This window comes from Gallus gallus, chromosome 10 (genome assembly GCF_016699485.2).
Source record: "Gallus gallus isolate bGalGal1 chromosome 10, bGalGal1.mat.broiler.GRCg7b, whole genome shotgun sequence".
Classification (NCBI taxonomy): domain Eukaryota; kingdom Metazoa; phylum Chordata; class Aves; order Galliformes; family Phasianidae; genus Gallus; species Gallus gallus.
The window spans coordinates 12,827,965-12,850,108 of NC_052541.1; the positions used below are offsets into that span (position 1 = coordinate 12,827,965).

Genomic DNA, 22,144 nt, shown 5'->3' on the forward strand with positions numbered 1-22,144 from the left:
ATGCTACTAATTACCTTCTCCTGATCAAGCAAGGGCGGAGCCAGGCAGAAAAGCAGAAGGTGAATTTAGTGCTGTTTAGCATCTGCTTGTCTCTTTTCAGAGAGGTGTGATAGATGAGTGAGAAGCAGAACCTGTCAGGCAAGCTGAGAAACTGCAGTGAATTAGTGGGGCGGTGGTGCGTCCTGAGGAAGGTGATGGATGGAGGGATGCAAAATCAATTCGGTAGATATTCTCTAGAAATACTGCTGAGGTAATTAGTGTTCTCCTTGCTCTGAGGCGCTCTGTACCTGGAATTCAGCTGTAGGAAAGCATTCGGTGGGACAGACCTTCCATTTTTGTGCTTCTTGGAGTGCCTCCCTTCTCTCAACGGCTGTCAGAGACCAACACCACCACTTTGCTGACCATCCTGAGGGGCTGAGGTGCGGAATCACACAGGTTGGGATCCCGAGGGAAGAAATCCTCCTTGTCCTCGTCCAGACCTGCTCAGATGGCAGAAGAGTCACCGGGGGATGCTGCCCGACGTGCACAGACATCCTTCTGCCTTTCCAGATGCAAAACACAGCACAGATGCGGCCACCAGAGGAGATGCAGAACGAGGAGCCGTACAGTATCAGCATTCATGAGGTAATGGGGGAAAAGGGAAAGGTGATCAGTGAGCTCCAAGTGGGAGTGGGGTTCCTTGCAGTGTAGGCAAAGCTGTTAGATACAGCACATTTCTGCTTGTTGCATGCATTACTCATGGCCTGGGGACATCAGCCACACGGATATTGGGGGCTACACATCAAGAAAAGAAAAAGAGAAAGAAAGAAAGGAGAAAAAAGAAAGGAAAGGAGGAAAGGAAAGAAATAGACAAGAGAGAAAAGAGAGAAAAGAAAGAAAAAATAGGAAAGAAATAAAAAAGGACAAAGAAAAGAAAAAGAAAAAAAGAAAAAAAGAAAAGGAGCCTTCGCAGTGGATAACCCCAACCGAAAGGCAAAAGACAACAAATAAATGCAGCTGAATGCCCCGAGGGCCGCTATCCCCACGCGGTGTTCCTGGGCGGACCCTTTTAGCGGTGACACCGCCCGCCCCCGCCCCGCTGTGTACCGGTTGTCATGGCAACGGCGCGTTGCGGCGGCGCCCGGCCGGAAACGCTCTCGTGAGCGGAGGGTTCCGCCGTGAGACGGGGCGGGGCGGAGCGGCCGCTCACCTCCCGGGGTGCCCAGCTGCCACCGCCATGCAGGGCTTCGTGGATTTCACCAACCGCAGCCAGGGGAGGGAGAGAATCTTCCGGTGAGTGCGGGGCTGCGGTGCTCAGCGCCATCCCGGGTTCCTCGGGGCTCCCAGTCGCTTTCTGCCCGCGCTGCGCCCAGGCCACCCCCCCGTCCCCGTCCTCCATCCCGTCCCCAAGAGCTGCCCCCCCCCCTCGCCCCCCCCCGGCTCCCACAGCCGTTCTGCCCCTCTTCTGCCACCCCTGCCAACTGTCCGCGTTTCACCCGTGTGCCGTTTTCCATTCCAGAGCCACTCAGTACACATGCATGTTGCTTAGCTATGTCATAGAGCGTAAGGCTGATAACGAGAAGTTGGTGCTGAAACTCAAGCAGCTGGAATCTAGCATGAGCTCTGGCCGTAAAAGTAAGTACGGGTGTGCAGAGGGGTCCTTCCCCACGTGCTCCTTCCATCCGAACGGCTCCCGGCCTTGGGGGCTTTCTTTGGGCCGCAGAACCCCCTTTAGTGTATCCTCAGAAGTGCCCGCAGTCCTTATCCCTGCATTAAGCAGCCGGAAGCAATAGGGCCAGGATGACATTTATCGCTTCTGAGAGCTCAGTCATGCACCGTTCTGTACTTTCCTCGTGCTCTAACTTGAATGCATCCCTCCACCCTGTGTCCCACTTGCTGCCCTTACACTTGTGCTGTTGCTGTGGTTGTAGTTTGCTTTCAGGCTGACCTTACACCTACTTGTCAATTGCTCAATTCCAGAACAACTTCCAGAGGGAAATACACAAACTTAATACATTACCATAGATTGGTTTTATTATTGCAATTACGTCTGGAGGATCATAATTGCTAGGAGAGTGTATCAGCATAGCTGTAATCCTCTTGCTTAATCAATTCTCTTGCAAAACGAATCTCTAACAGACTTCAGGCCTAAATTCAGAGCCTTGCAGCTCCACTAACCCTCGGGTGCTGCCAACATCTGCCACTGTTGTAGTGCAGCAGGTTATAAAAAGTGTTTTGCACACTATTGTATTAACATTCGTGGGGTGAAACCCAGCCTGCGCGAGGGATGGAATCCAGCTGGCCCTGTGATATGGCTTCGGATGGAATATACTGCCCCTGTTTGCAGGGAACTATGTGACAAACTCATGGCCGAGGAGGCAAAATTTCACAATTTTCCTTAAGGCAGGAGTTGTTTAAACATACGAATGCCCAAAGCCTGTTAAGTCTTTAGAATGTACGCGTGGGGCAGTGACATGCTGAGCTGTGCTCAGAGCTGCGCCCCTGCAGTAGCCATTCTGACCTTTGTGGCATTACTTGCAGTGTTCCGGCTGGGCAATGTGGTGCACGCCTTGGTAGCAGCCAGGAAAACTACAGAGCTTCCCGAAGTGCTTCCTCGCATCTGCCTGACAGCCTCCAACCTGACCCGTGCTCTGTACTTCTTCTGCGACACGGTGCTGTGGTTGAAGAGCGTTGGACTCCAGTCTGACATCAAGAAGGCAAAGTGGCAGAACTGGGCTACCAAGTGCTACTACTTCTCACTGCTGATGAACCTGGCCAGGGATTGGTATGAGGTCTCGTGGAGGCTGGAACAAGCTGTACAGGAGGAAAAGATGAAGGAGAACTGTTTTGGGGACGAACAACCTCAGCAACGAAACTCTTCCAAATGTAATGGCTTGCATGGTTTTCTCTTCCTGCTGTTTCAGATACTCAGAAGTCATCCACCTCTGCTGTTAGACGTGGTGAAGAACCTCTGTGATCTCTCTGGTCCTTTGGACACACTGGGGATCTACAAAACCAATCCAGGCGTGATTGGTTTCTGTGGGCTCCTCTCCTCTCTGGTGGGGATCCTCACTCTAGCAAGCCCACATCTGAAGCTGAAAGAGTGATGTAAGTGGAACTGCTCAGTGCACAGTGAGCCAGCAGCTTTGATCCTCTCACAGGTTTTTATTCTCCACACGGCACTTTAAAAATGAAGATGTCTCACTTTAACCTCAAGATGAGTTTTTTTTCCCTCCGAATAAGTGACTTCTGCCCTTTGTCCTTCCCTGTGTCTCTGCAGATGAGTTTGGTGCCCAACAGAGCGAAGATGAAAGAAAGCAGAGTAATATTGCACAAACAGAAAGAGAACTTGGAACGTGGCTACTAGATAAGGAAATACTGATGATCCTATATTTTAACACAGCTTTATGAAATAGCTGCCTAAACTACTGCAGTATGCGTATGACTCATAACTAATCATGTTTACACAGGAAAGCTAGAATTCAGCAATCAAAGGTTCCTATAGCCAAATTTTCTGTAGTATGTTCAGGCAAGTTAGGAACTGTGGTTAGATGGCCTAAAGTAAAACCTGAGTGTTCTGACAGGGCTGGGTTGCTGGATCCTGACTTCTGTAGGCAGTGGTTCGATCATAACTGAAAAGTGGTATCATCTGACCTTTCAGTGATCCCTATGTAACACGAACACGCACTGCTGACTCTGGACCTACAGTTCGGTGAGTGCCAACTTCCACCTCAAGGAATCAAAAACGTCTTTTCCTTTGATAATATAAGCCAAGATGGGTTGGCCACCAACTAACTCTTCCAGCAGGCCACGGATGAGGATTTTGGTGAAGAAACGCATGTGGGAAATGCTGGTCTCATTGCTGCTAATGCTGTGATTTGTAGGGATCTGAGTGCAGTGAAGCTGTGAATCTGGAACCTGTCATAAGCACGACATTTCCCATTACATCCACACCTTAATTCCTGCGATTCCAAGTGGAACAATTTTACATTAATGACAGTGTGATAAGCAGTTTGTTCTGCTGTTTTAATTTTACTTGAAAAAGTCCAGTGTAATAAGGAGCTTTGGAACCTGCAGTTAAGGAGAAAAGGCCGTCTTGGAGCTTGTCAAGTAAGAAAAGCTGCAAGGGTGTTTCCAGTTGTGTCAGCTCCCAGAGGGAAGGGAATGGAGTCGGACTTGATCATATATCAGAATGACCTCAAGAAGAGAAGCTTAATTACCTGGATCTGGGCATTCATGTTTCAGATTTTCTTTCCTGATCCTCTCCTTCTATCATGACAGCAAGATTTCTTGTGTGTGCCCTCCCTGGTTCTACCATTTGAAAATGCCTTACTTTCGCCCCGCGACTGCAGAACTGCTCTTCAGTTTTCTGGCTGGGAATGATTGCCGGGCAGCGTGAGCTCAGTTAGAGGAGAAATGCTGTGTCCAGCAATCTAACAGCTTACATGATGTGCTGCTGTCTTTATTGCTCCTGACTTTGCAGAATATCAGTTATAACACAAAATTATTGCTTTTCTTCATCAGACTGCAAGGGCTGCTTGTTTAATCTGTCAGGAGATGTGAATAGAGATTATCCTAACCAGGACCAACATACTCTCTTATTATTTCTGATACTCTCTGTAAACAGAAATTAAAAGGTGCAGGTCTCCTTTATTAAAGGAGGAGGCTGTGGAACTGAGCAAGCATGGTAATGCAGTGCCCCAGTTTACCTTAAGTCATTGTGGTCGTGCTTGGAATTACTTCCACTTTGAATCTGAAGTGTTAGGCTGCCAATGAAGTGTTTGAAAATAGAGGTTGCTGAGCAGGGTAATTAAGTGCGTCTGAAGACCAAACATGGCCCGTAGCAGCTCTTCTTTTTAATATGGAAATAAATACCACTAAAAGTAGAGCACTGTGCAGTTCAGGCCATAATGGCTGCGTTGTCTTCAAGGGCTTTTTCTTGCTACTTGTTTAACAGTTGGGTTTTTTGTTGTTGCTTCTTTCTTTCTTTATTCCATGTGCCTTTGAGCTGCTGGCACTGTGTGGCCCATCTCTCCCTTGGTCAGATTTGACCGTTATCCCAATGTCAGCAACCGGGTTAGGAAAGGAGTCTTGGTGATCTATCAGCAGAGCCTGGAATTTGCCTACAGAATGTATCTTCTTGCAAGAAGCTGCATTATGAATTGCTCTCAGGAGACCTCTTGGGTACAAAACAGATCTTACGCTGGTTTGCACACTGATTCCTCTTTTTCCTATGTAGTTCATAGTTAAGCGGGAGCAGATTCGTGCACTGCTGTGGCCCTGGCTAGATACACATCCCTGTGCTCTGCGGAGGGAGCAGGGTGGTTTCTTGCCCACATGCCAAGCAAACACTGTGCAAAGTCACAAACCAGCCCTTGGTGTTCCTCCTGGAGGGGTTGGGCTGTCTCAGCAAGTACAGTCTTAACCTGGGAGATGGGGCAATGAATTTTCAGCCTTCCTCAGCCTTACCTGTTCCATTTGGCATAACACAGGTCAGAGCGTACAGGAGTAACTTAACTGGATGTTAAGCACTAATACTGCCTTTCTGCTCCTCTGCTGGGGGCTAGCAGTTAAATGTACCTTAATGTGATGTGACTGAAGCCATAGAATTGCAATCAAATGGAGAAAATCCTTTTAGTGCCTTTTCTGTGTATGTTTCTGATACGACAGCTGGAATGAGGAGAGCTGTTTGAACACAAGCAATAAACGTTGATGCATATGACACTGCATCTGTGTGTGACTTCGAGGATGGGGAAAAGAGATTCTGAAGGAGTCCTCCCTCATATCACTGAGATTTCTGAAGTTGTTGCAGATGTTTAATGATGAATTAAGGGCAGAGAGTGAAGGATAACATCTCCAGCTGAGATGGGGAGGGATGGCGAAGGGATAACGAGTAAAAAGAAGCTCTTGCTGGTAGCTTACTGCTTACTCCTATCCCCTGCAGCAACAGCTTTACAAACATGAAGGCTCCAAAATGTGTTCCCTGAACAATATACAAAGCATTGCATTCAGCAACGATTTAGCAAGACTTCGCTTCTGAATGACTGCTCTTACATGCATTTCATAATAGTAGCAATTAACAGCAGAATGGTAAGTGAGATAAGTAATCTACTCACAGACAAGGCTTTCCTAATGTTAACACCGTGCTTGGCATGATATTTCAGGAAGAGTGAGCCACGCAGCGCTCCCAGGTGAGCAGCAGGAGCAATCAAAGGTCTAAAAACCAACATCTCCAATGGGAGGGATCAAATGAGCCGGTTTGTAGAGGAAAGGTGACTGAGGGAGGGGGTGTGTGGAAGGTTTTCTGACAAGTGGAAGGCAATAAATCGGTCTCTAATCCACCCAAGGGGTAATACATATACGTTGCCACAAAGGAGAATTAAATCGTGTGGGCAATGTTGTTTGAAACTTAAGTGAAATAAAACACTGAGGAGATTGCCTGGGAAGACAGTGCCCTACAGGAAGGGGAGGGGATGGGCACAAGTAGGGCAGAGGCTGTGCTGTCTGCTGATTCCTGCTCTCACTGGGCAGAGGGAAGGCTGGCACTGCCCCTGGTGTCATGCCTGTTCACCGTGGCCAAGAGAGCAGACCCGTGAGCAGGCTGCTGCCCTTTGTCCCACTGTCTGGAGAACCCTGAATCACCGCAGCGCCGTGCCAAACCCTGACAGACACCCGTGTGCCTCTGCCCAGGGGTGAGCCTGTTAATGCAGGGCTGTGGACAAGCCCAGGCTCTTCCAGGAGTCACGGAGCACTAAGATCACCCAGTCCAGCCATCAGCACGCCCCCACCATGCCCACTGACCACATCCCTCAGTGCCATATCCCCACACTTCTTGAACACCTCCAGGGACTGTGACTCCACCACCTCCCTGGGTAGCCTAGCCTTTTCCTCCCACAGAACGCTGCCCATGTGCCTGCCCTGCTGGTCCAGGTGAGTAAGGATCCAGCCAGGTCTGCTTTCCCTGTGCTGACAATCCTTTCCTTAGTGGTAAGGGAAAGTGCTCCTGCTCATCCCCACTCAAAGTCCTTTTACCCTCCTGTCCTGCTGCTTGGCTACATCACAGCCACCTTTCCATCCCTTCCTCAACTCCCTCGTCTGAGCTGCACCAAACCCAAGCTGCACACCCACACTTTCTATGCCCCTTCCTCCTCTTCTCCCTAGCCTTGGTGCACTGCCACAGTGCTGCACAAACACAGACAGATCTTAATCACTTCTGCATTCATCATCTCCTCATTTGACGTATGGGGATGATTTTGCAGCCATCCATCCCACAAGATGAGAACCTGTGGGGAGCTGTTTGCCCGGTTTCCCCAGCAACTCATGCCCCCCAGCCCAGCCCAGAGGTGGGGCCTGGGTGTAGTAGTGCCCCAACACCACACACCCCAGGCACAGGACCCAAGTGAGGACAGGCTGCTGAGGAGCTCCAGCAGAGGAGGAGTGTGTGGAGCACTGGCTCTAGGGTTTAACTGGTAAAAAGTCAAAGCTTGGGCAATGCCACAATCACAGCACCCAGGGGAGCTGCGTGGCTCAGCCCAACCCCTGCACATCGTGCTCCAACCCTCAGCCCTGCTCAGACCTCACTGCACAGTCAGCAGCTCTGCACTTTGCTTTGCAGGAGGACGTGGCATGATGACGGCAAAGAAGAATCAGCCCTTGCAGAATGGAAGGGCCAAGGTGAGTGTGGGGAGAGGGAGAGGAAAGGGCAGAGGAGGGGAATAGCTCATACCGTGCTGTCTGGTGTGTTATCTTTGCTTGTCATAATACAGAGCAGCCATCAAAGTATAACCATCCGCATGCCTGAAATGAAATAACTGAGAATCAACAAAGGTAACCTTGATCTGATAGGAGCCCTCAGCACTATATCAGCAGTGCCTATCTTTCATCTTTGTCCCCATGGTGGACCAAAAACCTCCAGCAGTGCACAGCTGGGAGGACAACTAGAGCCACTGCGGTCACTTACCCATGGGATTTCTGGGTCAGCTGGCTCCATGTCAGGATAAAATTAGCAGGAGATGTATTTTCCTTATTGAACATGCAGATTCACAGAGCACAGGCCACGAAGCCAGACTCAGCTTTTCTTGAGGAGTGGCTGCTGGCTGGCCCCTAACTGGTCCCCATCTGATGCACAGGAGAACGTGCTGCAGCGGGTCCTGCAGCTGCCAGTGGTGAGCTCAACCTGCGAAAGCTTGCAGCGGACCTACACCAGCACCAAAGAGGTCCACCCATTTGTGGCCTCGGTGTGTGAGGTCTATGAGCAGGGAGTGAAGGGTGCCAGCGCCTTGGCCATGTGGAGCATGGAGCCTGTGGTGCGCAGGCTGGAGCCCCAGTGTGAGTCAATCAGGAGGGATGTGGTGGGGTACCCAACAGTGGGACAGTACCTGCTTTCACCCCTGGCACAGCTCCCAGCCTTAATTTCCACCCTGCTCTCATGCTTTTGCCCAAGGCAGTCTCAATGGCCAACACTTTGGCATGTCGGGGCTTGGACCACCTGGAGGAGAAGATCCCAGCCCTTCAGTACCCTGTTGATAAGGTAAGTCACGTGCGGCAAAGCCTGTGGGACCCTCTGGACCCTCCAGCCCCCCTGCAGAGCCCACAGTATTTCTCCTCTGGGCCAGATCCTGGTTTTGCTTCCCACCTGGCCACCAGTGATGGGAAGTGTCCTCCACAGAGCACTTCAAAGCAAGGACTTGGCCCCAGGTGTGGTTGGATTGCTGCTAAATATAGGCCAGCAGTGTTCTGTATGGCTGGCTACCTCCAGCCCAGGCTATAGGAAATTGTTCTGCTGCTCTATAGGATGTCTTCTTGCGTGGCCCACAGTCTCTCCAGCTGCCCCATGCCATCTAGAGCATATCAGAAGGTCTCTTCTCCATCTCTCTTCCTGCAGCTTGCCTCCAAACTGAAGGACACTATCTCCAGCCCCATCCAATGTGCCAAGAGCACCATCGGCAACTCTATGGACAAGATCCTGGGGCTGGCAGTCGGGGGCTATGAGACAACCAAGAGCACCGTGGAGACCACAGCAAGGTACACGAGGAGCAACTCGGTGAGCCAGATGGCAGCTGCCGGGATGGACACAGCCCTGGGTGGACTGGAGAAGCTGATGGAGTACCTGTTGCCAGAAGAGGAGGAGGAAGGTAGTACTGGTACCAAGATCACCTCAGGGTGTCTGCAGAGGGGTGTCCTGGTAAGGCAGGGTTCTGCTGAGGTGGAGGAAGCACCCAAGGCTGGCCCCATGGAGGTGGGGCCTCACTGATGGGGTGCAGATGGACAGAGAAAGATCCTGGTGCAGGGCTGTCCCACTAGGCTGTAACATCCCATACCCTCTCTGTGCTGTTCTGCCTTTAGATCTGAAGCCCAAGCAGACGTGTGGGCCAGCAGCAAAGGTCTCCCAGCAGCAATCCAGGGCTTACAGGGCTCACAGTGCTCCCAGTGCTCCCAGCAGTGCTCCCAGCACCCTGGGCCGGATTGGAGCCCTGCTCAGCACCGCCTCCCACCGCGCTTACCAGCACACTGCCCAGAACCTCCAGCGCGCCAAAGCCAAAGGGCAGGAACTGGTCGTCTGGATCCCCATCCTGGTGAGTCCCAGCCTGTCCCAAAGCCCTAGAGCCTGGGACTCACCCCGAGCACTGGTTTCTGTTCCCTCTGCAGGGCAGTCTGGCCAAGCCAAGCCCACCTGTGGTGCCGCAGAGCCACGGTGAGAGGCAGAGCATTGCAGGCAGCTGGCGGCAGAGCAGGATGCCGGAGCAGAAGCCAGAGAAGGCAGAGAAGAAGGAGGACAGCCATGCTGGTGAGGTAGGGAAAAATGGAGATAGTGGTGAGATGGGGTCATCCCAGAGCATCATCTCAGTCCCACCATGTTCTCGCTGTCTTCTCCAATAAGCCAAATCGAGGCACTTCCCTTCTGGCATTCTCCCAGGGGCTGGGTGCAATCCACAGGACCCAGCAACCAACATCTCTGGCTCAGTCCTCCTGAGGAGAAAAAGCCCTGAACTCCCAAACAAGGCTGCAACAGCCTCTGGGCCAGGCAGCGCTCCAATTTCCAAATCAGCACCTAGCTCCCAGTTGTTGGTTTGTGGGTCTCAATGTAAAACGTGCTCCCACTGTGGTCCCAGCAGTAAGCAGGAGGACCCTGGGAGGGGAGATGGAGGTGTGGGGGGGCCCTGCTGACAGCACACAAGCTGGAGGACTTTCCCTGGTGGTAGCAGCTCTGCTGAGACACAGGGACAGGAAACTGCAGGTCGGGGTCAGTGCCCTTCACCTTCACTTGCAACAGAAATGTGAGGTCCCATAGGGCTGGGGGTGCCATAAATGACGCTGTTTTCTGTCGGCAGGCAGGGGATGGCCTCGGGCTGGTGGGCAGCGTGGCTCACAACCTGCAGAGTGCCTGTGCCTCTGGCATCTCCAGCGTGAAGAAGGTCCCTGCTGTGGCCTGGGATGCGGCGGAGGGGTTGATCCTGTTCACACCCCGCAGGTTGTCCAGGGCTATGGAGACGGTGGATGCTCTGGGAGGGACACTCATCAGTGCCCCTAAGCACCTGCTGGGCAGCCTGTACAGCCTCGTGCCGGTGAGTGCATCCCAGCACCTTGGGGACACACAGGGATCGGGTCCCACCCACCTCCAGCAAGACCCCTTTTGGTCCCCTCCCTGCATAAAGGCAAGGCAAAGGTTCATGCTGGGACCACATCCCCTCCCTTCCTCCGCTCGTTCCCTTCCTGCCTGCTCTCCCCCAGGGCTGTTCTGCAGCCACCCACTCCCTGCTCTGAGGGCCTCTATGGGGACAAACCACCCATCCTAAAGTCTCCTCAGGGAGAGCCCCGGTGCTCAGCCCAGCCCTCAGCTCCGCAGGCAGTCCAAGGACGAGGCAGCAGCGCGGGGCAGCAAGACATGCCCTGAGGCCGAGCAAAAGGAAGAGGAGAGCAAGCCAGCAGACACCAGCGCCGAGGAGAAGGCCCAGCTGAGGGGTGACTGGCGGTTGTACCGCGGCCACCACCCGCTGTCCTTCCTGGGCCTGGAAGACCCTCTCTTCATACGCAGCAATCTGTACCGCAGCTCAGCCCTGGAGCCCGAAGCTGTGCCACGGAAATCGGCCTTCGCGCCCTACAGCCGGCGTGTGAGCGAGGGCTCCTACCGCTTCAGCCCCGAGGCCATGTACAGCCGGGCCTACTACGCCAACCTCTACGGCCCGGCCTACAAGAAGGACTGACCCTGAGAGGGAGAACCTCGGTCACAAATTGCCCCCCAGAACGCTTCACCTTCACATACCCACATCCCACCTTGCCTCCTTACCCACATCCCCAGCCTGGCACAGATATGGTTGTCTCTCCAGGGTTGTCCATCTGTCCATCCGTGGTTGAGGGTCCCTGCTCTGCTCCAGGCTCGGTGACAGCTGTACCAGGAGATGTCCCATCCTCAGGGCCAAGAGGAGAATAAAGGCAGCCCAAGGGGGTGCTGTTGGAGAATTAGGTAGAGGAGAGAAGAGGGGATGAGTAAAGGAGATGCAGTGAAGGAGAAAAAGGGACCAGCCAGCTCTGACACTGGGCCACCTGCTGCTTGTTGAAGAACCACTGTCAGCTGGGTGAGATACAGAGCACAGAAATGGACCGGAGGGCAACACAACCATCAAACATCGCCATATAATCATCACAGAATGCCTTGAGTTAGAAGTGACTTAAAGCCCATCCAGTCCCAACCCCCTGCCACGGGCTGGTTGCCCCCATCAGCTCAGGATGCCCAGGGCCCCGTCCAACCTGGACTTGAGAACCTCCAGGGATGGGGCACCCACAGCTCTGGGCACTCTGGGTCCCCATTCCTCCTTCCATGGTTTTGGGGTCGGGGACAAGACCGGGCAGAGCAATAGGACCCCAGCCTCCTGCAGGAAGGCCGCATTTCCCACAACTTGCGATTGTATCTGCTGCAGTAATAAACCTTCCTTCCTATCACCCCTTGCATAGTCTGCTTTCCAAGAGCTGCCTACTGGCTGGCGAGCCATAAAGGGCTGGGAACACTGAGGGAGGGAGAGCACTGAGGGTGCAGAGGGCTTTTTGCAGTGCTTGGGCAGTACCCAGTGCTGTACCTGCCCCTTCCTATGCCTGGAGTACAAACTCAAAGCCACCAGGGGCTTCCTGCCAAAGATTTATTCCATTTGCTCCCCACCGGAGATATGCGGTCCTTTGTCTCTTCCCATGGAAGCTCTATGGATCCTGGATCCATCCCAGGATCACCCACAGAACATCTCATAATAGAAGACGTGTCTCACAGCAGATAGAGCATCTCAAAAGTGATGGACGTGTATCGCGACTGATGGACCATCTCATGGGTGATAGAGCATCTCATGACTGATGGAGGACGTCATGACCGATCACAGAACGGCTTAGACTGGAAGGGACCTTAAAGATCACCCCCTCCACCCTGCTGCTGTGGGCTGGATGCCACCCACCAGCTCAGGCTGCCCAGGGCCCCATCCAGCCTGCCCTCGAGCACCTCCAGGGATGGGGCACAGCATAAACGACCGAGAATCTCAAAAGCGATGGAGGAGGACGTGTGGGTACGAGCAGATGAGGAGCTCCTCATGGGGGCGGCCCACCCAGAAAAGCTAGGGATGCTCCAATCGAGTTGTACGGGGTTTTAAGCAAACCCGATCCGGTGGGTGACAACCAGCCCACGGCACCGGATGGGACCGGACGGTCCTCAGATCCAACCCACGCCATCCCACGACTCTCCGAGCACCTCAGAAGGGACGGAGCGCCGCGCTCCCCCCGCGCATCTCAACCCCGCCCACGCCCACCGCCCCGCCGCGCTCACAGCACTGACGGCCGCCGCGGCGCCGGGCCGGGCGGAGCCGCCTGACGCCATCGCGCCGCGCCGAGCAGCGCTCCGCCCGGCGATGGGCCCGGAGGGGGCGGCGGTGCGGGTGGCGGTGCGGGTGCGGCCGCTGCTGCCCAAGGAGGTGCTGCGCGGGCACCGCTCCTGCCTGCGCGGGGATGCGGCCACGGGGGAAGTGGCGCTGGGCCACCGCCGCCGCTTCCGCTTCGCCGCCGTGCTGCCCGAGGCGGCGGGGCAGGAGGCCGTGTACAGCGCCTGCGTCCGGCCGCTGCTGCGGGCCTTCTTCCAGGGCTTCAACGCCACCGTCTTCGCCTACGGGCAGACGGGCTCCGGCAAGACCTACACCATCGGGGAGGCCAGCGTCGGTGAGTTGGGGGCAGCGACTTCCCCCCCATCCCATCGCATCCCACCCTATCTCATCTCCATCACATCCCCATCCCATCATCCCATCCCCTGCCGTCAACCCCATCGCCCCGATCCCACCTATTCCTCTTCTAGACGTTGTTTCGGTTGTACTATTGGATCTATAGTTACCTTAGTGAGCGTGCATGGCAGGTGCCTTGGTCAGCCTTGGTTAACTGTGCCATTTGGGAATGCTGAGTTATGTCCGTACTTTGAGATCCATCTCTGCTCCGTTCTCAGGTCAGGCTGTAGCTCCAGGTGCAGGGCTGCATTTCTGCATGGCTGCTGGAGACAAAAGCAGAACAGCTTAAGATCACAACAGCAGAGCGGCCAGATAACAAGCTGGGAGAGCTGGTGGGGAAACACTGGCTTCAAAGGGCAGCACTCTTTAGCTTTACACTTCATGTTTGTTATCAGTGGAAACGTTAACGTCCCTTTTTCTTCTCGAGGAAGAAGTGTTGCGTGAGTCCACCACTGCTGTGCAGGGAAGCAGCGGGGTGAGGTTTGTCCCAAGTCCTAAAACCCCTTGCAGGGAGTTTGAATTTAGGCAGTGCAGGGCTGTAGGAAGGCCCCAGGGGGCTGCTCCCTTCTGGATGAAAGCCATGCTGCAGCCCTGGCTCCAGCCCATACCCACCCAGCGTGGTTCCAGGTATGCGTCGTATCCCATGGCCATATCCATGTCTCTTTGCCAGCTTCCATCAATGAGGATGAGCAGGGCATCATCCCACGAGCCATGGCGGAGACCTTCCAGCTTATCGACGAGAACGACCTCATTGACTACACAGTGCGTGTGTCCTACTTGGAGGTGTACAAGGAGGAGTTCCGAGACCTTCTGCAGGTAGATACAGCCAGCAAAGACATCCAGATCCGAGAGGATGACAAGGGCAACATCGGTATGTGCAGCAGCCCTTGGGCTCACTTTTCTCCCCGTTCTCAAGGCCGTTGTTAGGTTTTGTCATTCGGTTGGGTCCCTTATCCATTTGCTGTTGCAGTGCTCTGCGGTGTGAAGGAGTCCGAGGTGGAAGGACTGGACGAGGTGCTGAGCCTGCTGGAGATGGGCAACACGGCCAAGCACACGGGTGCCACGCACATCAACGCACAGTCGAGCCGCTCACACACCATCTTCACGGTGACGATGGAGCAGCGGCGCGGCGCTGGCCGTGTCACCCGCCTTGCCCTGTCCAACCAGCCCACCATCCCCGCTTCAGGACAGGTCCTGGTTTCCAAGTTCCATTTTGTGGACCTGGCGGGCTCAGAACGAATCGTCAAGACAGGAAACACCGGGGAGAGGCTGAAGGAGAGCATCCAGATCAACTGCGGGCTGCTGGCCTTGGGCAACGTCATCAGCGCCTTGGGGGACCCTCGGAGGAAGGGCAGCCACATTCCTTATAGAGATTCCAAAATCACCAGGTACAGATTGGGGGGAGTGGGACCTCACATATCCCATGGGCTGGTGGCCCAGCAGCAGGGACATGTTGCTACCTACCTGGTCTGCTGGCAGAGACCCCAGGCTGAACAGGAGAAGCTCACAGGGCAAGTCATCCCTTCTGCTCTCATGCCAGTGAGAATCAGGTAGTACCTGGCTCCAGGAGTTATTCATGCAGAAACTTGGTATGGTACAAGTTGTCCTCTGCCATTCAGAGAGATCTATACAAGCTCAAGCACTAGGCCCAGGAGAACCTCATGAGGTTCAGCAAAGCAAAGTACAAGGTATTGCATTTGGGTCACAGCAAACCCCACTGTCAGTACAAGCTGGGGATGTAAGGAGGGAGCACAGCCCAACCAAAAAGGTCTTGGGGGTACTGGTAGATGGCAGCTGGGCATAAAGTAGCAGTGTGCCCTTGCATCTGAAAAAGTCAGCTGTATTCTGGGCTGCATCCAAAGCAGAGTGGTCAGCAGGGCGAGGGAGGGAATCCCGCCTCTCTGCTCTGTGAGACCTCACCTGGAGTACTGCATCCAGAGTACAGGAGAGACATGGACCTGTTGGAGTACATCCAGAGGAGGGACACAAAAATGACAAGAAAGATGGAACACCTCTTTAAAAGGACAGGCTGAGAGCTGGAGCTGTGCAGTCTGGAGGAGAGAAGGCTCTGGGGAGACCTGAGAGCGACCTCTCAGTACCTAAAAGGGCTGTAAGAAAGAGGGGACAGACTCTTTAGCGGGGTCTGTTGTAATAGCACAAGTGGAAATGATTTCAAATGAAAAGAAGGGAGATGTAGACTGGATATAAGGAAGAATTTTTTTGCAGTCAAGATGACGAGGCACTGGCACAGGTTGCCCAGAAGGGTGGTAGATGCCCCGTCCCTGGGGACACCCAGAGTCAGGCTGGACAGAGCTCTGAGCACCTGATCAGCTGTCGGTGTTCCTGTTCAGTGTGGGGGAAGTTGGACCAGATGGCCTTTAGGGATCCCTTGCAACGCAAACAATTCTATGATTCTATGTTTAATCATTCTGCTCTCCTCAATAGTGCAGAGTATGTGCATCATTCTCCTTGGGTTTAGCCTCTGAAGAGGACTGGAAACCTTCTGGTTCCTGTGTTACCGTGCATTCCAGCCCTCTCAGTCACCAGTGTCTCTGCTTTGTGCAGGATCCTGAAGGACTCCCTGGGGGGCAATGCCCAGACTGTGATGATAGCGTGCGTCAGCCCTTCCTCCTCCGACTTCGACGAGAGCCTCAACACACTGAACTACGCCAGCCGAGCTCAGAACATCCAGAACAAAGCGGTGGTGAACTGCCGCAAGGAGACAGAGCAGGTGGAGGAGCTCCACATGCAGATAAAGAACCTGCAGAAGGCGCTGGAGCAGCGGCACCGCTCCGAGACACGCATCATCAACCGCTCAGACACCGCCAAGCGCTGCCCCCAGGAGCCCACTGCTCGGCTGCTGGCTGAGTGCGCACACTACCGGACCTGCACAGATGCTGCTTACCGGCTGCTGATGGAGCTGCAGGAGGACAGCAACCTGACGGTGGAGCAGATCCTGCGGGTGAAGGAGTGGCTGTGCGCGGTGGAGAGTGAGAGGAGCGAGCTGACCTCGGCTGGGCTGGATAGCGGCATCGAGAGCACTTCTGCAGAGGATCAGAGCCTCGAGGCGCAGGGCTGCAAGCTGCCCAAAGCCCAGGTAGCAAATGGCTGGGGGGTTTCAGCTCAGAGTTATCATCCACATATCCTGTATCTGCAGGCTGATGTCTCTTCTGTATCCCAGGGGCAGGCGAGCACTGAGAATGGCTGTGAGGCCATCAAGGACAAGCACGTGGCCAACCTGCAGAGACAAGTGGAGCGCCTGGAGGAGGAGAACCGAGATTTCCTGGCTGCCCTGGAGGATGCCATGGAGCAGTATAAGCTGCAGGTATTGCTGGGATGTGCTTTCTTAAACAGGACCTGCCCCACCCCAGGGTACAATCCATCCTTGGAGTTCCTCTGAAGCACCTCTGGGATCTGTGTTACTTTGTGATGTTTTTCTCACTGCCTCCCCAGAGTGACAAACTGCAGGAGCAGCAGGATAAAATCTCAGAGCTGCACGTGCGCCTGGAGATGGCAATGCCAAACCTATGCGTGCCAGAGCTGCTGGAGAACCTGCACCTGGTCACTGCCACCCAGAGACCACATACAGCCCCACTGACAGCCACGCAGCCCCACAGCCTCAACAGGGTTCCCACTGAGCAGAGTGGAAGAGGTCTTTGTCAGAAGGTGAGTTGGAGCTCTGCCTTTTTGCTGTGCCTAGCAGCAATATCCAGCTGAGAGTCAGCTGCCTTCCTTAACACCGGCTTCTCCTGCAGCATATTTCATCTCTTTGCAATTCTCTGTGCCAGCAGCTCGACAGCTCGCTCTCCTTAAAGGAGAACTCAACCAGCTGTCACCCAAACCTACGCAGCAGTGCAGAGCTCAAGGAAATGGCCCTGAGGAGGGAACGCAGCCAGGGCTTGGAGAAGGCAGCCGAGCTGTCCTCAGAAGAGGATGAAGAGTGGGAGCGGAGGCAGTCCCAGTATCAACGCCGGTGAGCTGAGGCTGTCCCAGCACCACACATTACCATGACAGTTGTGCAAGCTAGAAATGACAGTGCTGCAGCAAGGGGTGCCCAGACCCAAGTGATCAATTTGCTTCTCTTTCTAGAAATGGGATTCCCAGTTGGAGTAAGAGAGAGGTGAGCAGCAAGCTGAGCGAGGAGCCAAACAGAGGCCATCCCTTGATTCAGGAGGAGCAGCTGGAGCTGCCCAAAGGCAAGTAGCAGCTGTAGGCTGAGGAACAGTTCTCCTGGTGCTGCGCTGGTCCCTGGCTGCAGCTCCTGTGTGTGACTGTTGTGCTGTCCCTGGGCATCCTTACCAAGCAGTTTGTGTTGCAGAGATGTGCAGGAGGCAGGAGCGCCCTGCAAGGAAGGACTCAGAGTGGAGGCTGGGGCAAGCCCAGCAGAAGATCCGGGAGCTGGCCATTAACATCCGCATGAAGGAGGAACTGATCACAGAGCTCATCAAGACAGGTGCAGAGCTACTGGTGGGCAGAGCATGTACCAGGCAGCTGGGGAGCTGCTAAGTGGGATACTCAGTCCCTGCTTCTGTTCTTATCTCCTGGTGTGCCCCACCCTTGCACTTTCTGTAGCTACCTACCAAAGGCATAGGGGGGGGGGGGGGGGGGGGGGGGGGGACGACCTGCCCTCCTGCAGGGCTGGGATAGCAGGAACCCAGAGGTGAACACGAGGGGTTGTGTTACAGGCAGGGATGCACAGGCTCTGAACAAGCAGTACTGCCAGAAGATTGGTGAGCTGGAGCAGGAAGCAGAGCAGGTGCGGGCTGAGCTGAGTGACAGCCAGAAGCAGCTCCAGGAGCTGGAGGGCAAAGAGCCCTGGGACCCTGGGGAGAAGCGCAAGCTGCAGGAGTACCGCACACGCGTGGCAGCTGCCCAGAGCAAGGCACAGGTGAGCGTGGATGGAGATCACATGGCTCTGCCCTGGTGGGAGCTGGCAACACTCTGCCCAGAGCACAGGGGCAGCTGTGGTCCTCCGGCAGGTTCTGAGCAAAAAGAAGCAGGCAACCGAGAGGCTGGTGTCGCTTTCGGCCCAGAGCGAGAAGCGGGTGCAGGAGCTGGAGAGGAACATCCAGCTGATGCGGCGGCAGCAGGGCCAGCTGCAGAGGCGGCTGCGGGAGGAGAGCGAGCAGAAGAGGCGGCTGGAAGCAGAGATGAACAAGCGGCAGCACCGCGTCAAGGTAGGAACCAGCAGGGGTAGCTCCAATGATGGCTGTGGTCAGCACAGCATCGGGCTTGGGGGTACTGTGCTTTTTAAGATTAGCCAAAGAAGTGCTGCTGTAAGAACATAAGCTGCCCATCAGCCCACAGCCCTCAGTTCTGGAGAAACAGCTCACTTCTCTTTGAGATGGCTGTAGGTTGCTCCTTCCCCTGCAGGAACTGGAACTGAAGCATGAGCAGCACCAGAAAATCCTGCGCATCAAAACAGAGGAAATTGCAGCTTTCCAGAGGAAGCGGCGGAGTGGAAGCAATGGCTCCGTCATCAGCCTGGAGCAGCAGCAGGTACAGGCACCATCCCGGCCAAAAGGGGCTCCTGCAGCAGTCCATCTTCCCTTTAAGAACAGCCCACAATGTCACTTGAATCTGATAGCAAAAGATTCAAATCATATCTTACTTCCAGGACCAGGATTTCTTCTTAATCATAGCATTAAAAAAGAAAAATGCTGCAAAATGTTTGTTCACAGAAGGGTAGTGGGAAATGCAGGATAGAAGCAGTGATGTCAGGGCTGTATGGGTTAGAGAGAGAATCAACTCTGATACCCTTCAGTCTAGCAGTCCCTGGAATTGTTGCTGTCTGCATGCATATATATGCCTCTTCTCTTCAGAAAATTGAGGAACAGAAGAAGTGGCTGGACATGGAGATGGATAAAGTGCTGGAGCAGCGCCGGGCCCTAGATGAGCTGGAGGATGAGCTGAGGAAGCGTGAAGCTATTGTGGCCAAAAAGGAGGCTCTGCTGCAGGAGAAGAATGGCCTGGAAAGCAAGAGGCTGCGCTCCAGCCAGGTAGGACAAGAGTGTGACACCTGTATCCCTGCTTCAGTGCTAGCAGAGGTGGGAGGCTGAAAGACAGCAGTGCCACCTGGGGCTAGCAGAAGGCTGCAAGTCAGGATAAGGTGATGGTGTTGGGAAGGAGAAAGAAAATCTACTTGTGCTGCACCTCACCAAGTTATTCTGATAGTGCTTGGCTTAAGTGATGCAGTAGAAAGGGGTTGGGGACTTGACTTCCCATGAGAGCAGTCAAGCATAGAATCATTAAGGTTGGAAAAGACCACTAAGATCAAAGTCCACCCCACCACACCCATTGACCATGTCCCCTCAGTGCCACATCCCCATAGTTCTTGAGTTCCATAGTTCCAGGGATGGTGACCCCACCACCTTCCAGGGCAGACTATGCCAGTGCCTCACCACTCTCTGAAAATATATATTTTTTTTCATAATATCCAACCTGAAACGCCTGTTGCAGGCCCTGACAGATGACATAGTTCGTGTGTCGAGCCGCCTGGAGCACCTGGAGAAGGAGCTGACGGAGAAGAACGGACAGCTACGCCACGGCAGTGCCCATGACCAGCAGCAGATCCGTCAAGAGATCAGCAACCTGCGCCAGGAGAAGGACCAGCTGCTCAAGCAGAGGCTAGAGCTTGACAACAAGCTGCGCCAGGGCACATTGCTGTCCCCAGAGGTACCTGCTGTTCGGCTGGGCAGATGCTCTTCTGCATCCCGAAGTGGGGCACATCCCACCTTCTTGCCACATCTTCTTGACTGTGAGATGATAAAGGAGGTAGGGATGGGGGTCACACAGCAAATCCTTCGCTCTCTGCTAACTGCTGCTCTGCACTTGCAGGAGGAGCGGATCCTGTTCCAGCTGGATGAGGCAATCGAGGCTCTGGATGCAGCTATTGAGTACAAGAATGAGTCCATCACATGCCGGCAGCGCGTGCTGCGGGCCTCAGCCAGCCTGCTGTCCCAGTGTGAGATGAACCTCATGGCCAAGCTCAGCTACCTCTCCTCCTCTGAGACAAGAGCTCTGCTCTGCAAGTACTTCGACAAGGTACGAGAGAACGCTGTCTGTGCTGGAGGGAGTTGTAGCATGTGACTGACCTCTTGTTTTCCTCTGCTGCCTCTTTTTTCACCCTGCAGAGCTACATGACCCTGTAGGTCCCTGCTTCTCCCAGCACCTCCTAGGAGGGGGGTTTAAATACCAGGGATAGGATGCATGCAGCCCTGAAGGGCTCTGCCACACCAGTGTAGCCACACATTACTCTTCCTTCATATGATGCACTAAAAATCTAATTTGGTGAAGCACAGCAGGGTGCGGAAAGCTGCCCAGGCTCTGAAGGAGCTTGCTTTTGTGTCCTGGCCAGGTGGTGACACTGAGAGAAGACCAGCACCGGCAGCACATTGCCTTCTCAGAGCTGGAGATGCAGCTGGAGGAGCAGCAGCAGCTGGTGCACTGGCTGGAGGCAGCCGTGGAGCGGCAGCGCCTGGAGATGGACCGGCAGCTCACTCTGCAGCAGAAGGAGCATGAGCAGAGCATGCAGCTGCTGCTTCAGCAGAGCCGTGGTAAAGGCCCAGCTCCCAGAACACCACTGCTGTCACCTTTCGTAAGGCTTGCAGCTTGCAATAACCTGGTTTTCTCCTGCAGAACACATGGAGGAGGGGCTGGCCAGCAGCAAGCTGCAGTATGAGGGGAGGATCCAGGTGCTCGAGAAGGAGCTGAGCCGTTACATGAGGGCAAACCAGGAGCTGAGCCAGAGGCTTAATAGCATCAATCTCCACCCAGGAGCAGCCAAAGGTGAGAGCAGGCCCAGACTGTGCTTTTCCTACCAACTTCAAGACAGGAATTTAAATTCTTTTCCCCAATGGGAAGAGTTTGGTGCACAGCTGAGCCCCCAAGGAATAGCGCTGGCATGGAGCAAGCACTTTTCAGGACCCAGTTCTGCCTTAGCAGTAGAGATCCTAAAACTCATCTCACTCTTTCCCAGCAGGGGTGGAGAGAAATGTGCACACAGGGACCTGTGAGGAATTCAGCCATGGGGAGCCGCCCCTGCCTCCTGCAGAAGAGAACCATCGAGGCAGGGATGAGAGCAGGGACCTGGTGCATGCTCCTCTGCCTGCAACATGGAGACGTTCCTCCCTGCCCACTGACAGCACCGGAGACTCAAGGCATGAGGTGCACTTGCCCCGCAGCCTGGGGCCTGCCAAACCACGCCGGGAGCCCCGCAGAGCCAGCCTGAATGTCACCCCCCTGCCTTACCACCCAGCAATGATCGATGTTAGGAAAAATCCCCTCTAGGCACAGGCTTAATGCTTAGCTAGCACAGGGCAGGAAGGAGTAGATATTGCGGGTGTGAGCTTAGAAGCCTTTCTGCCCCCAAGCCAGCCTGAGGAGGCCCAAGGAAGAAAGAAATGCAACTTTTCACTTGCAACAAGTGTGCAAAGTGTGGGACAGACAGTTTACACTGTGTTGCTGCCAGTCTAGGCAGCATTGATCCAACACCTTTCCTCCTGCACCCTCAGCAGCTTAAATGCTGGGAAGTGGGAGACACCTCCCACCCTGTCCTCTAACACTAAGAACATTTTTACAGCTTGGAAACCTCTGCTGGAGGGCTTGCTTAGCCCTCAACAGCCTGAGGGAGATGCTCAGCAGTTCTGGAAGATTTGTACATAGACTTTTTTGTAGTAACTTTTTTTTTTTTAGAAAAATACATTTCTACTGTAACTTTTCTAATAAAGCAGAGCAAGTTCTATGAAGCACTGGAGCAATCATTTGTCAGAGACTTTGGGGGACATGGCATGTTTTGTTTAAAGCTCACTGCATGGGAACTCAGCCATGCAGTGCCACAGAGGTGCCTTAATGTTTGAGTATCTGGTTCTGTAAATGCTCAGAATTATCTGGACAAATACCTTCTCATGAGAAGACAT

The 22,144-nt window shown here is 54.1% G+C and overlaps 3 protein-coding genes and 2 long non-coding RNA genes across 15 annotated transcripts; 3 read left to right on the plus strand and 2 right to left on the minus strand.

Moving 5' to 3' along the window:
• Window positions 1–88: 88 nt before the first annotated feature.
• Window positions 89–5,701, plus strand: PEX11A (peroxisomal biogenesis factor 11 alpha). 3 transcript variants are annotated; one of them, XM_046899335.1, is made up of 4 exons: window positions 89–435; window positions 550–624; window positions 1,499–1,614; window positions 2,521–5,701. In XM_046899335.1, exons 2-4 carry the CDS (start codon window positions 620–622, stop codon window positions 3,084–3,086), a joined length of 687 nt encoding a protein of 228 aa, XP_046755291.1. In that variant the 5' UTR covers window positions 89–435; window positions 550–619; the 3' UTR covers window positions 3,087–5,701. The 3 variants fall into 3 exon arrangements, with proteins under 3 accessions (XP_046755291.1, XP_040562900.1, XP_413859.5); XM_040706966.2 differs by having other exon boundaries at window positions 89–624; XM_413859.7 differs by lacking the exons at window positions 89–435; window positions 550–624 and adding an exon at window positions 1,145–1,272.
• Window positions 1,992–12,780, minus strand: LOC107054203. The gene is made up of 3 exons (XR_006931137.1): window positions 11,267–12,780; window positions 7,706–7,776; window positions 1,992–2,793 (listed from the first exon to the last, which is right to left on the minus strand). It is a non-coding gene; the product is annotated as an uncharacterized LOC107054203 (long non-coding RNA).
• On the minus strand, window positions 5,778–7,228 carry LOC112533158. Its single transcript, XR_003076953.3, has 2 exons — window positions 6,096–7,228; window positions 5,778–5,962 (listed from the first exon to the last, which is right to left on the minus strand). It is a non-coding gene; the product is annotated as an uncharacterized LOC112533158 (long non-coding RNA).
• On the plus strand, window positions 7,365–11,919 carry PLIN1 (perilipin 1). Of its 6 annotated transcripts, XM_046899059.1 has the most exons (10): window positions 7,365–7,448; window positions 7,595–7,653; window positions 7,746–7,806; window positions 8,109–8,307; window positions 8,427–8,509; window positions 8,864–9,113; window positions 9,325–9,554; window positions 9,628–9,771; window positions 10,311–10,544; window positions 10,818–11,919. In XM_046899059.1, the coding sequence occupies exons 4-10, from the start codon at window positions 8,265–8,267 to the stop codon at window positions 11,181–11,183; spliced, it is 1,350 nt and encodes a 449-aa protein (XP_046755015.1). In that variant the 5' UTR covers window positions 7,365–7,448; window positions 7,595–7,653; window positions 7,746–7,806; window positions 8,109–8,264; the 3' UTR covers window positions 11,184–11,919.
• KIF7 (kinesin family member 7) lies at window positions 11,271–21,973 on the plus strand. 4 transcript variants are annotated; one of them, XM_413861.7, is made up of 18 exons: window positions 11,271–13,167; window positions 13,897–14,097; window positions 14,197–14,614; window positions 15,792–16,323; window positions 16,408–16,551; window positions 16,680–16,892; window positions 17,015–17,199; window positions 17,316–17,422; window positions 17,545–17,679; window positions 17,912–18,114; window positions 18,206–18,403; window positions 18,600–18,725; window positions 19,049–19,225; window positions 19,686–19,901; window positions 20,064–20,270; window positions 20,584–20,782; window positions 20,865–21,014; window positions 21,205–21,973. In XM_413861.7, exons 1-18 carry the CDS (start codon window positions 12,651–12,653, stop codon window positions 21,513–21,515), a joined length of 4,239 nt encoding a protein of 1,412 aa, XP_413861.5. In that variant the 5' UTR covers window positions 11,271–12,650; the 3' UTR covers window positions 21,516–21,973. The 4 variants fall into 4 exon arrangements, with proteins under 4 accessions (XP_413861.5, XP_015147530.2, XP_015147531.2 ...); XM_015292044.4 differs by having other exon boundaries at window positions 21,208–21,973; XM_015292045.4 differs by having other exon boundaries at window positions 17,018–17,199.
• Window positions 21,974–22,144: the final 171 nt, after the last annotated feature.

Coding starts and splice junctions, on each gene's coding strand:
- KIF7 (XM_413861.7), top strand. CDS start 12,651: ATGGGACCGGACGGTCCTCAGATCCAACCCACGCCATCCCACGACTCT. Junction 18,726..19,048: donor TCAGCCTGGAGCAGCAGCAG/GTACAGGCACCA, acceptor TCTTCTCTTCAG/AAAATTGAGGAACAGAAGAA. Junction 21,015..21,204: donor CCACCCAGGAGCAGCCAAAG/GTGAGAGCAGGC, acceptor ACTCTTTCCCAG/CAGGGGTGGAGAGAAATGTG.
- PEX11A (XM_040706966.2), top strand. CDS start 488: ATGGCAGAAGAGTCACCGGGGGATGCTGCCCGACGTGCACAGACATCC. Junction 625..1,498: donor ACAGTATCAGCATTCATGAG/GTAATGGGGGAA, acceptor TTTCCATTCCAG/AGCCACTCAGTACACATGCA. Junction 1,615..2,520: donor CATGAGCTCTGGCCGTAAAA/GTAAGTACGGGT, acceptor CATTACTTGCAG/TGTTCCGGCTGGGCAATGTG.
- PLIN1 (XM_015292004.4), top strand. CDS start 7,606: ATGATGACGGCAAAGAAGAATCAGCCCTTGCAGAATGGAAGGGCCAAG. Junction 8,510..8,863: donor TTCAGTACCCTGTTGATAAG/GTAAGTCACGTG, acceptor CTCTTCCTGCAG/CTTGCCTCCAAACTGAAGGA. Junction 10,545..10,817: donor GCCTGTACAGCCTCGTGCCG/GTGAGTGCATCC, acceptor CCCAGCCCTCAG/CTCCGCAGGCAGTCCAAGGA.